The 18,281-nt window shown below is 34.9% G+C and overlaps 1 protein-coding gene across 2 annotated transcripts in view; it reads left to right on the top strand.

Annotated features, from left to right (window-relative positions):
* The first annotated feature begins 4,732 nt into the window (after positions 1–4,732).
* LOC127844424 (ras-related protein Rab-31-like) overlaps positions 4,733–18,281 on the top strand; it is a 34,041-nt gene continuing 20,492 nt past the window's right edge. The window contains exons 1-8 of one of the 2 annotated variants that reach the window (XM_052374637.1): positions 4,733–4,815; positions 7,262–7,360; positions 8,313–8,392; positions 10,142–10,223; positions 11,174–11,245; positions 12,397–12,520; positions 14,133–14,225; positions 18,036–18,275. In XM_052374637.1, the coding sequence (XP_052230597.1) occupies positions 7,325–7,360; positions 8,313–8,392; positions 10,142–10,223; positions 11,174–11,245; positions 12,397–12,520; positions 14,133–14,225; positions 18,036–18,046 (498 nt within the window). In that variant the 5' untranslated portion in view covers positions 4,733–4,815; positions 7,262–7,324 and the 3' untranslated portion in view covers positions 18,047–18,275. Of the gene's footprint in view, positions 4,816–7,261; positions 7,361–8,312; positions 8,393–10,141; positions 10,224–11,173; positions 11,246–12,396; positions 12,521–14,132; positions 14,226–18,035; positions 18,276–18,281 lie in introns of those variants that run through there. The other variant, XM_052374636.1, reaches the window with a different exon arrangement.

Below are 18,281 nucleotides of genomic sequence, written 5' to 3'. Positions count from 1 at the left end.
TTTGTATAATGCCAGGGCACTGTTATGAACGGTTTGTGTGGGCGCAGGATGCTGGCCAGCGTGAGTTGGAAGCTTCTATCGAACTCAAGAAGTCTCAGCCCTCTTTTGTTGGTCTCTAATGTACCAACTTGACTTACTGTCCTTGATCAGTCCTGGTAGGCGTCTGAGCCAACCTTTGCGTTCCAGTCGCTTTGGACGATGATGATCTCGTTCTTCAGGACCTTAGCTATGATGCGCTACAACTGCTCATAAAAATGTTCAGTCTTATTGGCTTCGTAGTATGATGTTGGTGCGTACTTTGATGATGGTGATGATGTTTGCTGAGATGCGAATGGAGATGAGTCCGCTGGAGACTAGGGTGCAACTGATGACACCGTTTACTACCTTCTTCACACTGATGAAAGTAACACCATGGCGATGTTTGGAATACTCCCCGTTGAAACGTATCATATCAGATCAAAACCATGCTTGCGCCACAAATGTCCAGCACCAACAATGCGAACACATGAACGTTTCCTGGCACAGGCATCGGCAGTGACCATCACTTAGCTCTCCTGACTATCAAGCTGATGACAACGAACATTTGTATTACCATGAACTTTCGCATTAGATTTGACTTACAGAAACTGAAAGATCCAGAGATAGCGGAGGCATTTCAAGCACAGATAGGTGGAAAGCTTGCAACCCTGAAAATTGTAGACAAATACATTGACACCATCACCATCAATGAAGTCCTTCTGTCATCTGCCGAAGAATTTCTTGGGAACAAGCCATGGGTAACGACCGAGCTTATGGACCGCTGCGACCAAAGAAGATAGCTGTGGCATTAGACCAGCCAGGACTCTAGAACAGAATACCAGAAAGCAGACAGGGGTCAGAAAGAAGCTGAAAGAGACAAAGGAGGAGTGTGCTAAAGACCAATTTGTCAACATTGACAAAAAGATGACTACATGCAACAGTTAGAAGGCCTGCATCGCCTTCAAGACCCTAACTCAGATCAGTCAGAACAAGGCCAGTGTAATTGCTGACGCCTACGGGAACCTTTTTGACCAATAGTTTCGCAATCCTGATCGAGCATTGAAGCGACCGTTATAACTAATCGCATCATTTTGACCCCAGATTTCTTCAGAATGATCCTAGACCTGAAGCCGACAGCGAAAGTCCGTCCATACTAGAAACATATTTGAAGGAGACTGTGCACAGTGTGAAGGCATGAAAATCTCTGGGTGTGGACAACGTCCTTTCCTAGCTGATTAAGCACGGATAATAGGCAACGACTGCAGCAATTAAAGTACTTTACCAACAAAAATCTGGGAAAAGAAGTGACCCAATGAGTGAACCCAGTCTCTGGTCATCAACGTACAGAAAAAGGGCAACCTCAAGCTGTACGAGAATTCCCGCATCATAAGCTGTATCAGCCATCCTAGCAAAGTCATGTTACACATAATCCTCAAACGACTGTAAAGTTAGGCCGAGTAGGCATTAGTGAATTCCCACATCTGTCTTGTTTTATATGATATATATTGGTTCTTGGACAAACGTATGTAAACGTATTGAGGATCATCACTTTACATGACGGTCATGTGTCATCAACGACAACGAAATACAATCATGTCATCGCTGTAAAATTCCCACGGAGACAAATTGGCCGCACTGCGACAGTTTTTTAAATATATACTTTAAAACGAATAGTTACTTTGAAGACAATCAATATAGAACAATGTATAATGTACCTTATACTAGTGCTTCATTTATCATTGTCGGCTCGGGAACTACTTAGATGTACCCCGCGTATGTTAATACACATACCTGAATTATTCAAGAAAACATGATTGCAATAAAAAAGTATATATGCATCACATTAAAAAACACTATCAAAATAAACAAGAAATATCTTTTAAAAAGATATACGGCGTTGATTGTGGTTGTGGTTGATGAAAGATAATGAGACAGCAAATTCCTTTTTCTACGCAGTTCTTAGGAGCATCACATGCAAATCAATAACCTTGCGCCATATTTCGTGGCTTACTTCGCATTATTAGATATTGTTGACCATATATCTATAGATATAGAACAAAATATACATAAAAAATAGAAATTTAATGAAGATATACGAGTTTATGGCCAAACACGAATCAACTGTACATGTTTGAAATATTAATACGCGCGTTCTTGTATTGTTGTAGTGGTTTTTCGGACATAGTTATTTGATTCGATTGTTAATAGTATCGTGAATCATCGCGCACATGCTTAGTAAATTGGGGGAATAATTCTTATTCTTATTAAATTAATGAAAACTAGTACCTATCATGGAATTATTGAAAAACAATCCTTTATTGACATACCATAATTATATCATACATATATCGCCGAATATCTGCAATGGAGATCATGTTCACCGGGTTAACGCGATAGAGTTTATATAATGAGTCTTGTATTGACCGCGAACTGAACTTTATACCTTGCGAGATGGAATGCAATGCGTTAAAGTGAGGTCACGATTTCACTGCTAGAACGACGGTTTGTTTAAAGCTTCATACTTTTAAATATTATTTTCTGTGTTTCGAAAACAATTTAACATATTTTGGTCAAAACAAATATCAGGATATGGAACAACAATATTTATATGATCTAAAATATACGTGGTCACAGAATGCAATACGGTAGTAATAACTAAATATGAGAACGCAGCCTTTAAAAACAAACGCTATGGCGCTGACCACTGAAAATAAAAGGTGCACACACAAACCGTATTGATGTCAAGAATTGAGTGTTAAACTGTTCTATCTATCAATATAAAGAAGTAAAACTCCAGCTGCTGGAGCAGTATTGAATTCTCATTAAAAACAATTAGTTGGTCCTTTATTTAAGGCAAGTGACCGATTGCCCAAACAATACAAAACAGCACAATACAGCACAATACAAACCAACATAAACACAAAATATGAATAAAGCTGGGGTCACCGCATTGGAACGGTCAATGCAAAGCATTGGGGGTTTAAACCGGTTATAGAGCGCTCAACCTCACACTTGGCCCAACAATATTCATAATACATTTAAGTGTAAATAAAATTTAACGTCATAGCATTGTAACTCAAATCAAACAATAATAAAAGGGGATTAAAACGCATTCAATTTAATTACAATTTAATTACTCAATGGTATTGAAGATACCAGAGCAACAGAGTAACAACTTTTTGACGAACGATAAAATGAAACTACAAACAAATGTCAACTTCATTCCTTCTTTCTAGAAAAAGATTTAAAAATATAGCGTCATTAAGTTAATATTTCAGATAATCATCGCGCAAATACAGGAAGAAGCAGCAATAATGGGTGTAAAAATTCCATATTACATTGCTTGGTTGTTTATGTGACTGCTAAAAATTAAATTAATAATATTTAAATTAAAAAAGAAACGCCTATCAGAGAGAAAATATAAATAAAATTGAACGTTATAAACCCAATGACCTATGCATGGAGCTTACAACTGGAACAGAGAAAGAGTTATGACGTAATGGACAGGCGAAGACACAATGACGTGAAAAAAATCCAGGGGCGGTACTGTAAAGTAATAATAAAACTATAAATGGGGGGGGGGGGCTACTGCAAAATTGTACCACTAATAAAACAAGTTTAGTTGATTAAATATTAAAAATCAAATATATAATAATAGTAATTCCATTAAAGCGACATTATTGGAATCAAACAATATATAGGTGTTTTGACAACTGACAACAGAAATGATTTGATGTACGATTTGAGTCCAAATGTAGTTTTCATGCAGATTTGTTCATACGACACAAAGACACAATTTTGTTCAACAGTGAAAAATGCCCTAATAAAACAAGTTAAGTTGATTAAATATTAAGAATCATATATATAAAAATAGTAATTCCATTAAAGCGACATTATTGGAATCAATCAGTGTATAGGTGTTTTGACAACTGACGACAGAAATGATTTGATGTACGATTTGAGTCCAAATGTAGTTTTCATGCAGATTTGTTCATACGACACAAAGACACAATTTTGTTCAACAGTGAAGCCTTTTCATTAGAGATACAATTGTTTCATGCCGAACACGCAGTAAAACAGTGTTACAAAGACGCGGACATGTTTCCAATGTTTTGGTTGTATGCTGAAATCAGCCAATGGAATAAATGTAAGTGTATTCATTTGTGTCTAGCCGCGGTCAGGTCAGGTAAGGTCAAAAGTGGCGTTAAACAGCTATGCCGAAAAATAAATAAATATTTATATCAGAGAAATTTGTTCTGACTTATTGAAAAAATGTTTGTGTATACAGTAGACTTTGTAGCCTGTATCAAAATACCTAGCCATTTTCTAATAAAGTAATCATCAAGTCGTGCATCTCGCACTAGAAAGGCTAATTTACTTGATTGGTTCGTTAAAAAGTTAGGCAGCAACGAAGTTAACGGCTTCATCGTTGGAATGCGATTGTGCAAAAAACAAATATTTGACGATATAAACAATACTTTTAGAGTAAGGAGTTATTGCAATTGATATAAAAAAAAACATTACGAGATGAAAACCTGGGACTACACCAAACTAGTATAAGTAAGGCAATATTGGACTCAGCCATTTTTCTAGGCACTGAGTCCCATTTACTCTCATTATGACATTAATGACAAATGGCAGTTTCAGAAAGACCGGTGTGACACATCGCGGTTTTACATTGTGTTAAATCACGTGATTGTCATGTGACTTCATAGAAAACACTTCCTGTTTACAAGATTGTTTACAAATAACACTGAAGTTATTGATTTCTTGTTAATTGCATGCAAATATATTGATGTAAGCTGTTCGTATAGTGAAATTTGGGATATAAACAAATATTAATGTTAAATTTTATGATATGGAAACGACGCCATCTCACTTTTGTTCTAGCATGTATTGTAACTGTAATTATAAATATAATGCGTTCACATTTTTTCAGGACTTATCATATGACAATTGAGTTTTCACATATTCTTAAATTAAGGTGCTGATTCTAATCTAGTTTAATCAAACATGTTACCCATTTAGTTGTACTTTAAATATGGGGCACATTTTTTCTTGATTGACAGAATGAAATCAGTACAGTCAAGTTACCATTATGCTTTGTGTGCCTAAGTTCGATCACGTTAAACTTTGTCTCTGCACATGCTCGACATCAACAACGATTACTGAAAACTTGCTATGGTATTGAGACAGAGTATTCAAAACTGTATCCAAATCTGCCCAAAAAATGAATTATAAACAAAAAAACGGACGTAAACAGTTAAAAACTATCTTATTACCACACATGATATACGTCACTGAGAAGCACTCCTAAGGTCAACCAGCTGTCTTCATGACGTCACAAATGGGGGCTCACATGGGGTGGATAAATAGTTATTTGCTCACACGGATACTTAAGCAAGGAGCGAGACATTCGAATGTTGTTGTTTTTTAAAAAGAAAGGTTATTCATATATTTTGAAGATTATTGTAATGCATGTCTTAAATATTTATTAAAATTAACTACAACTAACAACTTAAGAAGGTAACAGAAAAGAACATTAAACACTCATAAACACACATTTGTAAAATTACCAAACATATTTACATTATAATTTGAAATTTTTCTAAACACAATGTGGACATAGGAATGTCTCACCTCTTCTAAAAGCCAGTTTTTTGTGGCAATTGCGCTGCAGTAAAGCTTGAATATAAAAATAAACATTGGACGTCTGTTAATTTAAAAATGTAATGTGTCGATCTAATTCATGAATTCCCCCTTATGAGCCCCAGGAAAACAAAGCGCTTATTTACGGAGATTTGTATTACCTCCCCTGAATACTGCAGGGTCCCTGGCAATTTAGAAAAGAGTATTTTGATGGATGTTTTATGAATTTAATTAAGAATATAAGTGCAGTAAATGCATGAAAAATGAGGTATCAATAACAAAATTTTAGCTTTGTTATTCATAAAGACCTGTTTAAACCGCATTTTTACGAGAGGTTGACGGAATAACGACTTCTGTTATGAGTTTTCGCAGGAAGTGCTAGTATTCGAAAATACGTCATAAAAAACTGATCGAACTTAGGCACCTGATCGAACTTAGGCACATAGAGGATACCTGATCAGTAGCATTATTAAATTGTTCTGGTAAAAAAATAAAATGTTTTGAGACTTCTTTTACACCAGTTTGATTAAATATTACCTTTGCTTACTGATTCAGCACATAATCTTATTTTTAAATGCAGGCAAAATGTATTTGTGATACCTTTTTGTCGCCGCAGAATGCATGCATTAACGGATCAGTTGTAGCCATAATGGATCACATGACTGAAACCACTCAGGGGGCATCTTACATGCTTTTTGAACTGTCAAAATATGAAATGTGTTGTTTACAATGACCAGGTTACATTGCCAGTTATAAATTATATTTATTTTTTTGTTATTAATTGTTTTCTATATGTGATCTTGTATCTACACTTTACGTATGGTGTTCTTGTGTGAATTATCTGTTGAAAATCCTTAATAGATCGAAAAGATATGGGCATCTTATAAACCATATAAATTGTTTGAATCATTTATATTGAACATGGAACATAAATAAAACATTTCAATTTAAGATTGAGATCATTTATTGTAAGAATCAACAAGATTTGCATATTTTTTAATATAATATATTATCAATACGCATATTATCACGCTTGATTCGTTATTGCCCTAATTCTTCATTTCATTTAAGGTTTTGAAAAATCTTGAACACGAATCAAAACTGAAATGGACTTTAGCAGGCAGAAAGACTACTAAATGGCCTTTAAATTAATGCGTAAACTTATTACTTTCCAACAGAGTTATAGCATGTGGCCGCGATAAATGTTCAACCTCGATTTGGAAACTTGACGGAAGTCATATATACATGTCAGAAAAACATATGAAATGTTTGACAAAGTGTAGCTCTGATTACAACTCAATCAAAGCGTTTTAAAGAACAGTCCTTGAAGATGCTGTGTGCAAAAAAATCATCTAAAAATGTCAACTTTTTATTGCGATACGCAGTCTTGAACATCAAAGTGATCCGCTATGAGTAATGATCCAGTAATGGTAACTTGACTGTATTAGTTTTTTATGATTGTCCCATTTTAACGCTGAAATGACCACTCTGTTCTTTTTGTTAATTCAGCAAATTTTATTCTGTGCAAAGTAAATTTGATTTTGATTATGTACCTTAATATCAGTACTAGTATTCATTTTGATTTCATTTTCAGGAAGAATGACTAAACCTGATGACAATTGTAGTTGAACTCCCTTTGATATAAGTCTAATGCAGAATGTCAGTAAGGGAAGTCAAACTCTGTTTGCTGGGGGTAAGAAAACAACATTTATGTTCACAACTACTGTATATATTTGTCATGCAGGGGTGTGGAAGTGTTTACTTGTCCAGGGACATTTTCTTTACAAAACATCTACTTCTTTATCGGCAACCATCCTGTATTTTTTAGGTTACATCTTAATAATTACATACAATTTGTTAATAAACTAAATATAATATGATCATAAAGTTTCCAACTTTCCAATAACGATGACACTTTGAAATTGTATTTGCAGCTGAGTCCAGTTGGGTCAAGGTCACTGTTACTAAAAATAGAAAAAATGAAAATATTGAAGGTCCTATAAATTGAGTTTTGTGGTGAAATTTTATGTGAAAATTGCATAAATGAAGATATATCATGTGATTGCATGTTGAGTGTGGGGGGGGAGCAGTTAGGAAAGCTTGAAATGAAAAAAAAGAAAAAAGTCAACAAATTCTGCATATAAGCATATTCTGCTTAGTTCAACAAGAGTATCAACAAGACTTTCAATGGAAGTTTTGCCCCCCATTTTTTTTAATGTTTATATGCACACCTTGCTAAGGAAACAGATATATTTAATTAAATTGAAATTGAAGTTATTTTGTCCTGTTTACTTTTTTATATATCATTTAACAGTTACTGATATTAATATTAAAAAATGTCTTGGTGGTCATAATATCTGGTGATTTACTGAAAATATAAAATATGCTATCAATGCAAATGAATACTTGAGAATGCTGTCTTGGGACGGTTTTGTCATAATTTTAAAATTCGTCACACTCTTTTACATTGGAAATTAAACTAATAAAGTGATGACTATTGATGTAAAACCTAATACCAAGTAATTGTGTTAAAACACTCTCTTTTTCTTAGGGTTTTCGTGGTTAAATCTTAAACCAAACAATGTCTTAAACACATGAGTTGTGAAAAAAAAGAGATAACATCCCATGTGGTTTATTGCTGACAGGAGTCGGGAGTTGGCAAGTCGAGTATTGTACTGCGCTTTGTGAGAGACCAATACAAGGAGAACCTGGAGAGCACTATAGGGTACGAGAACTCTGCAATTATTATTAATGGGTATTCTTAATTGTCCCCCGCCATAGGCGGAGGGATATTGTTTTGGCGTTGTCCGTCCTTCCGTCTGTCCTTCCGGCCGGCACTTTTGTGTCCGGAGCCATATCTTGGAAGTGCTTTGATTTCATTAAAACTTGGTATGAGTATATATATGGATAAGAGGATGATGCACGCCATATGGCATTGTACACCATCGAATAATAACGGAGTTATGGCCCTTTGTATTTTGAAAAAATGCTTTTTTTGTGTGTTCGGAGCCTTATCTTGTGTCCAGAAGTATAATGGCGGGGGATATCAATTCAACGAATTTGCTTGTTTCTAATTATAACCCCTCTAGGTTGAGGGCTATATTGGGATGATTGACCTTAAAGTCTGTCCCAAAGAAAGAAGCAGTCCCTACTGTAACATACCCATGCATTGATTGAGTTTTCAATAATTTTTCACCAGTCTTTACGTTCATGGTATACTGCTCACAAAACCATATGGCTGCTTTCAAGCTCTTGGTCAATTTTTGAGGTCAAAATACAGAGTTTATTGTCATCATTTTGCTTGGCCACTCTACAATTTGGCAGAACATTAAGGTACTCAAAAATAACGAGGCACAAATGTTTAACTGTATAACTTGGTATTCTGCTTGCTATTAACCACTTTGAAGGTCAAACGCCTAAAGGCTCAACCTGTGTCAAAGCTTTAAGTAGGGGTAGTCAATCACTGTCAGCAATAGCTCAAGTTATTTAATTTTTCATTTATGTTAGAACAATTAAGTCTTGTTCTGGAAAAACTGGGCTTAATGCAAGTGGGTAAAGTGTCGTTTAACTTAAGCCTCTGTGCAGTACACATCGGCTTATCAGGGACAACACTTTCTGGTAAAACAAGTTTCTGCTGAACAAAAATCCCTCTGAGGTAAAAACTGTTATCCCTAAATAGCCTGTTAGCAGACTGCACGGGAATGTAAGTTGACACTTTACTGCATTAAGTGCAGTGTTCCCAGAATGAGGCTCAATTTATTTACACTTAAAGTAGCATTATTAATGAGAAGATTGCCAATAACACCAAACAATTTCCAATTTCTATGTCATGATCATATCAACTTGCTACCTAAAGCAAAATGCGATGACATAAGCATTACAACTTCATACCTATAGCAACATGCGATGACATTATCATTACAACTTACTACCCAAAGCAACATGCACTCAGGGGTATTCATCACTGCTGTGAGATGCTCGAGTTTATTTGTGAAGTTTAACTCTTTCAGTGCTGGAACCGAATTTTGAAGGCCTTTGCAAACAGTTTGGATCCATATGAGACGCCACAGAACGTGGCGTCTCATCAGGCTCCAAACTGTTTGCTATTCTGATAGTATTCTTTGAAAAAAAATCGAAGAAAATGCTAATTTTAAAAATTCAGCAGACAATTTTAGCAGACGACAAATTTCCCAGCATGCAAAGGGTTAAGCCTCTCTCTGGGATAACAGAGTTAAACTCTAATAGTTAAATGCCATTTGAGATTAGCCTGTGCAGTCAGAAGAATACTAAGACTGGATTTTCCCTAAGTAGAGACATCCTTGAAACGAAAATTACCATAACAGGGGAAAGTGGCGTCCCTGAGTAGCCTGTGAAGACTGCACAGGCTATTTTTGGACAACACTACGCACATGCATTAAGCCCCATTTTCCCAGAGCATGGCACATTAATGGTTTCATATGTCTTGTTATTCCAGTGCCTCTTTCATGACGAAGCAGGTTGTGTTGGATGGTAAGACATACATCTTCCAGATCTGGGACACAGCGGGCCAGGAGAAGGTAACTCTATAGTAAAACAATCTTGTTAATTATTCCCTTTGCGGGGAAAGAGAAGTTTATTCTATTGTCATACAATATTGTTAAATATCTCCCGTTTTGCAGAATAACTGAAAGGCAAGTCTTTGTTGTACAATAATATGTGTGTGTGCACGTGCATGCATGAGGGCAGGTGTGCTTGCTTGTGCGTGTGTGTAATTTGCAGCTAATGTTGTCCTTCCATGCTTAAGTCTGCAATGTGTTTGGAACAGACATGTCTCCAATCACTCCTACTTACGTAAATTAATGAACTCATGAAAGTTAGGACAACATTCTAACTAAAAGGTAAGTTGATGAGGCACAAGTGGTATGATACACTCCGGCTCCTCACATAATCCAGCCTTAGGTGTGGCAGGACCTAATAAATGTATAAATAAACACTTTTTATGAACATAATGTCTTTACTGCACAAATTAGATGAATTTCAACTTACCTGAGCATTGAAGTGTATTGCTTGTCAAATTGATGTCTTGCACACTAGCACATCAGCTATCAAGTTGTTGGACCTTGGTATTTAATAAATGGTTCAAAACTTGTATACAAATATTGCAATTGACGTGAAGTTAATTATCTCAATGATTATGACTTGTGTTTTGTTGAACTGCAGTGTAATTGTGTACACTGTATTTGAGCCTCCTTCTGGCAAAACAGGTTTTAATACATATTGTTAAATTATCGTCCCAGATAAGCCTGTGTAGTCTGCATAGGCTAATTGGGGACAACACTTTAAGCATTAAGGGTATTTTTCTTAAAAAGGAAGTGTTTTCCTTGCAAAAATCAAGTTTTGTTTGAAAGTGTCTTAACAAATAAGCCTGTACAGACTGCACAGGCTAATCTGGGACAATATATTATGCACATGCATTAAGATCTGTTTTCCCATAGTGATGCTCATTTGTCTTGTTGCTGTATTCCAGTACAGATCTCTTGCGCCTATGTACTACAGAGGGGCAGCTGCAGCAATTGTGGTTTACGATGTGACTAGAGAAGTAAGTCACATTTTATTGTTTTGTACCATGTTACAGGGGAAGTTAGTGACATTTATTGCGGTGTACAATGTAACAAGGGAAGTGACATTAGCTATTGTGGTGTATGATGTTACAGGAAAGTAAGTGTCATTCTATAGTGGTGTATTATGTTACAAGGGAAGTAAGTGACATTTAACACATTAAACTTCCCACTGTTGGAGCTGTGGCATTTGTATAGGTTTAGCATTTTTGTTTCGGTATTTGTTTGCTGGGTCTACTTTCATGCCCTTTTAATGTTGAGTTTATTGACAAGTTCAAGTTAATTGTTACCACTGTTGCAAACAGCTATGTTATGTTTATCACGCATAGATCGGACCCAAGAACTCTGGCTGGAAGCCTTTACCAAGGTTTGCCTTAAACAAAGTCACAAGGGTAATCTTAACTTAACTTAGGCTTGAAAACACAGTTCTTTGCTGAGGATGTAACTTTACATAAGTAATTATTTTGTTAATTTAATGCCTTTTATCTTGTTGACATTCAAGACTTGTTAAATGTATTTCTTCTTACTTTGTTGAAACATCATAAATTTAATATTTATAATCCCACAATCAAAGTTTGGCAGGGTATACAGGACTCATTCTGTAAATTTGTTTGTTGCTTCCTTTGTCTGTGTGTGTGTGTTGGTCTGTTAATTTTGAATGTCATGTTTTCATATATAAATATATTTATTGGTTTATAAAGTATAGATGATTATGTAGCTTTTTGTAAAATTAAATGTAGTTTTGTTTCATGCTAGTTATCCTCGTATGCCCTTGAACCTGGCATTTTTATGCATTTAATTGTATAAGTTAAGGAGTAAACTGTGTCAACGTTTCTTTATATATTAAATTCAAGCTTCAACTATATCTTAAGACCCCTTTTTTCATGCTAAGTGATCAGCACATTCCTGAGTTATGTGCCCTTTAACCTAGCTATTAATGGCAGAAGCATAAAATGTAAGAAGTAAGTGGACTAAACCAAAAATTTATTGTATCATAAGATGGAAAGTGTCATCCCTGATTAGCCTGTGTGGACTGCATAGGCTTATCAGGGACGACACTTAGCGCACATGTGTGTTAAACCCACTTTTCCACAGCTCACATGAAAAAATGAAATTCACTATCTCACCTCAGGCATCGTTTCCTGCAGTGAGGGACTGGATTAGGGAACTTCAGCGGGCTGCATCTGGCAACATTGTCCTCGCGATAGCGGGAAACAAGTGTGACCTCTCCGACCTACGGGAGGTGTCCAAACAGAGTGAGTCAGGCGAAACAGTTAGGGTGGCACTAGTATTACTAACATACTTAAGTCAATATTCTGATTCAACTTTGATTTTTTCTCTCAATATTAGAGATGAGTTTGATCGTCTTGCTCAATTTGGTGTTCATGGAAGATTGTTTGAGTATTTTTGTTTAATCAACCATGAGTTAGGGGAGGAAATTAAATTTGAGCTGTTCTCTGTGAAAAACGGGTTTAATGCATTTGCGTAAAGTGTTGTCCCAGATTAGCCTGTGCAGTCCGCACAGGCTAATCAGGGATGACACTTTCCGTTTTTATGATTTTTTTCGTTTCAAGAAAGTATCTTTTAGCAAAAATCAAGTTTAGGCTGAAAGTGTCGTCCCTGATTTGCGGTATGCTCTAGCTAATCAGAGACAACACTTTACGCACATGCATTGAACCCCTTTTCCACAGAGCACGGCACATTTATTTGTATTTATGAGATTTGAGGTTGTTCTTGAGCTGACTGACATTCTCAGTTGAGTGAAGTCTTAAAGCTTATGTTCTGAGTTGACCTGAAACATTGTGCATCTTCATGATACTGGGCCCTGGAGTGCATAGATTGACCAGTGGATACTGGGACTTGCCATTCAAGAATTGAGTTTAGCAATCATTGGTTCATTTGTCCAAGGTTAAATGATCCACGATATGTGAAAATGGTACTTATGGCATGTTTTGCCAGCGTAATTTAGCGCAGCCTGGGCATTTGCTCTGTAGGGTGAGGAGCTACATTGTCTTCTTTTGACACACTGAAACCTTCTGTGACTTAATGGTGGATGGGGTAGCTCCTGACCAGATTGTGGTACATATATACCGGTACCCAATTTTGTTTTACTAGTCTCATCGATTGAGCTATAAATGTGATTTCCAGAGTGGCTACAAGGTTTTTCTAAGCTTTTACCAGGTGACCTAGTTTTTGGATGGACATGACCCAGATTCAGACCTACATATTGTTGAGACAGACATTCTAACAAAGTTTCATCAAATTGGATGAAAATGTGGCCTTAAGAGTTGTAGAAAGCTAAAAGTTAAAAATAGACGACAAAGTACACAATGAAGGACACCTCACAAAAAGAACAATCGGCAGTGGCAAAGTGGCAAACATTATTTTACGCAAATATATCAATAATGAAACCAGCATTAGCCACACAAATAAAGATTACGTTAAGTAATGAAGAAAGAAAATGATAGAAAGTTAAAATAATTAAATGAAGTCAAGCATATTTTACAATTTGACATAGTGTAAGTTCTGATATACATTGTTTTACCATAAAGTAATTAAATGAGCCTTGTTTGGAAAGAAATGGGCTGGACGCATGTGCGTACAGTGTCGTCCCATATGTGCCTGTGCAGTCCTCACAGGCTAATCAGGGACAACACTTTCTGCCAAAACTGGATTTTTGTTTCAAAGAGACTCTCTTTAAACAAAAAATGCCATAAAAGCAGAAAGTGTCATCCCTGATTTGCCTTTGTTGACTGCACAAAATCATCTGGAAAGATATTTTACGCACATGCATTAAGCCCAGTTTTCCCAGAACGAGGTTAATTTGCTGATTGTCATGTAGGGATAGAACACTTGGTCTGTTTTCAGAAGCCAAGGAGCTTGCTGAGGAACTTGGAGCCATTTTTACTGAAACCAGCGCGCTGACGTCGGCCAATATACAGACCCTGTTTGAGGAGATAGGTCAGTGCACATGAGGGAGGAGTATTGGTTCAGCAACAAGGCAATATTTTTCACGCAAACAACTTTTTATTCATATCTGTAGTTGGTTCAGGACTTTGTCCCAACTGGCTTGGTTTTAAAATTCATTTTTAAGAATTCTATGCGATATACCATTCATTCTGTTTATGGAAAAGTAGTTAATATGCCCCCTTCAATTAGCGGGATCATATGGTGCTTGAATTCAGTGGAATTGTTCACTTTTTGATAAAAGCAACAAACTTGGCACATTTGTAGATTAAAGTATTTTATTCATTTTTAGCTATGGACCCATCTCCAATTTTCAAGATGGCCGCCATTTTCAAGATGGCCGCCAAGATGGCCGCCAAAATTTAGGAAATTACATGTTACTGCCATATTTGATTAAAATATTCTGTTTTTGGCATTGAAATTAGCTGTTTTATGTTAAAAATTAATTAAAATATGTTTCTACATGAAAAAAATGATTTAAATATTGCATATAAGTCAAAATGGCTTCCAAAATGGCCGCCTAAAGTACCAAAATAGGATTTTCCTACTCCAATCTATAATTTCAATATTCAACGAACGTATGTCATATAAGCAAGTGTTTTCCTTTTTTGTATTTACAGATATCTTCATTTGTATAATATTCTCAACATATTGTTTCAGTCTTAAAATAAAGAAATAACTGCATTCAACGAGTTCACTCTTCCAGACCTTAAAGCTGCCTTAAAATCTAACCGCGGTCACATCCTCCACCACATATGGTGCTTGTATTCAGTGGAATTGTTCACTCTTTGTTAAAAGCAACACACTTTGATCATTGGTAGTTTAAAGTATTTAAGACAAAATAGGCTATGGACCCAATTCATATCAAAAAAGGAGAAAATATCGAGGTGCTGATTTTGTGTTGCGATCTTTTACAAATCAAATGAAATATTACAATACTTTATTACTAATTATGCTGATAATCAAAAATCTTTGCAAGAAACACATTTATTAAAAGTATTTTGTTAATTTTGTACTTTTTGTAAGTTGAAAAGGTCATTTTTTTGGGGGGGGGGGGGGAAATTATGCTTTTTTGGCAAATATTCATTTACTTTAATAATAAATAAATCCATAAAGCAGATTATCATGGTCCGAGAGCGCAGGTGTTTATTTCAAGTTTTGAGGCCAAGAATGTTTGTGTATATTTGAAAACAGAATTTTATATCCTTCCGGAAAACCCATTTCTTAAGTGTCACAGCCGTGCATATCAATGATTTTTTTGGGTTAAATCACTCAAAATCTAAAGTTTTCCCTCTGATTTCTGGAACAATTAAATAAATAGACATTTTCAGTCATGGGAATTTACCCCGGGTTTCAGTTTTGGGGTATTAAATAGGTTTCAGAAACCTTTCTGATAATTCAGAAAAACAAATAATTTTCCATGTAATTTTTTTTAAGGGAAAAAACACCAAATTTTGCATTTTATTTTTGCAAATTTGACCATTTTCAAATTTTAATTCTGCGAAATCTTTTACAAAGTTAACAATTTCCAACATATTTGTCTAATCAGTGTTTTAAAAATACTCATATGGCCTCAATGTTTCATTCCAACAACGACTTTTTTTTATCAACATCTACTAGTGATTTTGGGTTGAAATGAATAAAATCATACACAAAACTGCTGATTTCTGGAATAATTTGATTAAATTAGATTTATAAAACATGTGATCATTATAATAATCAAATATTTTTCGCATATATACAATTGCATATAAGATCAATCTAAACAAACAATGCAAATAAGATCACTCTAAATAAAACAATGAAATGACCGCAGTGTTATTATAGTTCAAAGCCACTATTTGTTACAGTTCATGTAGGTTAAAAACACTAAATTTTAACTGTTTTAGTCCATTTTTCAGGTTTTAGTTCCTCGAATTTTTACTCAACTGAAATAATTTTCAAAATAGTAGTCTAACTATTGTTTTAAAAACACACAAAAGGGTTTCCTGATTTAATTGAAACATGAACATTTTTGGATGACGACTTTTAGTGAGATTTCGGGAACAATATACGAAATCAAACACAAAACTGCTGATTTCTGGAATAAATTGATATAGTTAGATTTATATAACACACGTGATCACGATAATAATAACAACTGTTCGTCTGTGTACATATGCTAATAACATTGCTCAAAACAAAACATTCCAATGAGTACTGTTTACTTGTAGGTTTAAAACCACTAATTTTTTTTTTTACATTTTCTTGCTTTTTGAGTCATTTGACCTGATTAATTAGTGCGGTTTTCATACAACAGTTGCAGATGTCGCTATCTATCTGCTAACATTTAAATGATCAACACTGAAAAGGGCCACAGATTAAAAATTGACAGACTGACTGACAGACAGAGCGCAAACCATAAGTCCCATTCAGTTTCTCCGGTAGGGACAATTATTGTTTGATTTTCATGTGAAATGTTAAAAAATTAATATTTATTGAAAGTATACGTAGTTAAACTATTGTTTCATGTTGATAAGAATTGTGCGTGATAAATGGTAGTAGATGTGTGTACATGAAAAACAGTACATGTATCAACTATAATAATTTATCGTGTATATAAAGTATGTTTAATGTCTAGATGAAATTAAATAACTGTTTGAATTTCATGTCAAATGTTGTTGCATGTAACAGTTGTGTGACATAAAATGTTAGTAGATGTTTTGTTTATAATGATACTGTAAATGTATAAAATATAGTTAAACCTTTTGCGTTCCGTTACAAAGTATAAATAAATCAAGAAAGTTGTTAAAAGGACCAAGTGACCCTTTTTCAACCTATTAACACTAATATCAAAACATTAGATTATTTTTAAATTGAAAATGTTATAGGGCATATTTAAGCAATGTTGGATCATTTTAAATGTTAGCAGATAGATATCGACATTTGCAATTGCTGTATTAAAAACTCACAAATAAATCAGGTGAAATGACTCAAAAATCAAGAAAATGTAAAGAAGTTAGTGGATTTTAGATTTTAAGGCAGCTTTAAGGTCTGGAAGTGTGAACTCTTGAATGCAGTTATTTCTTTATTTAAGGAATGGCACAATATGTTGAGCTTATTATACAAATGAAGGTATCTGTAAATACAAAAAAAAAACACTTCCTTACATAACATACATTCAATGAGTTATGAAATTATAGATTTGAGGTGGAAAATCCTATTTTTTTGTACTTTAGGCGGCCATTTTGGAAGCCATTTTGACTTATATGCAATATTTAAATCATTTTTTTCATGTAGAAACATATTTTAATTAATTTTTAACATACAACAGCCAATTTAAATGCCAAAAACAGAATATTTTAATCAAATATGGCAGTAACATGTAATTTCCTAAATTTTGGCGGCCATCTTGGCAGCCATCTTGAAAATGGCGGCCATCTTGAAAATTGGAGATGGGTCCATAGCTAAAAATGAATAAAATACTTTAATCTACAAATGTGCCAAGTTTGTTGCTTTTATCAAAAAGTGAACAATCATTTCACCATATGACCCCACTAAATGGAAAAGGTTGTATTGCATTTCCCCTGCTATTGGTTGCATGTTTGGTCTGTCCTGAAACCATATCTCATAGTCATAAACAATACTTAACATCCACAATTTTCAATGAAACAATAACTCTCGACAACAGAATAATCGAAACACTAATTAATCTATGTTTTATTTTCCTCTGCTCCAAGACACTTGTCATTGGCCTATGTGCATCATACTAGAAATAATCACAACTGGTATCATTAAAACTTAATGTTTTCCTCTTCATTCCAGCGAGCAGATGATATGAGCCTCGTTCTGGCAAAACTGGACTAAATGCTTGTGCGCAAACTGTCATTCCAGATTAGCCTGTGCCATCATCACAGGCTCATTAGGGACGACACTTTCCTTTTCAAAGAAAATCCAAGCTAGGCAGAAAGTGTTTTTCCTGATAAGACTATGCATACTGCGCAGGCTATTCTGAAACGAAATTTCTATGGACGTGAATTAAGCCTAGTTTTCTCAAAATGGGGCTCATGT

Source organism: Dreissena polymorpha, chromosome 9, assembly GCF_020536995.1.
Source record: "Dreissena polymorpha isolate Duluth1 chromosome 9, UMN_Dpol_1.0, whole genome shotgun sequence".
NCBI classification, from domain to species: domain Eukaryota; kingdom Metazoa; phylum Mollusca; class Bivalvia; order Myida; family Dreissenidae; genus Dreissena; species Dreissena polymorpha.
This window is presented reverse-complemented; position numbering and strand designations above follow the sequence as displayed.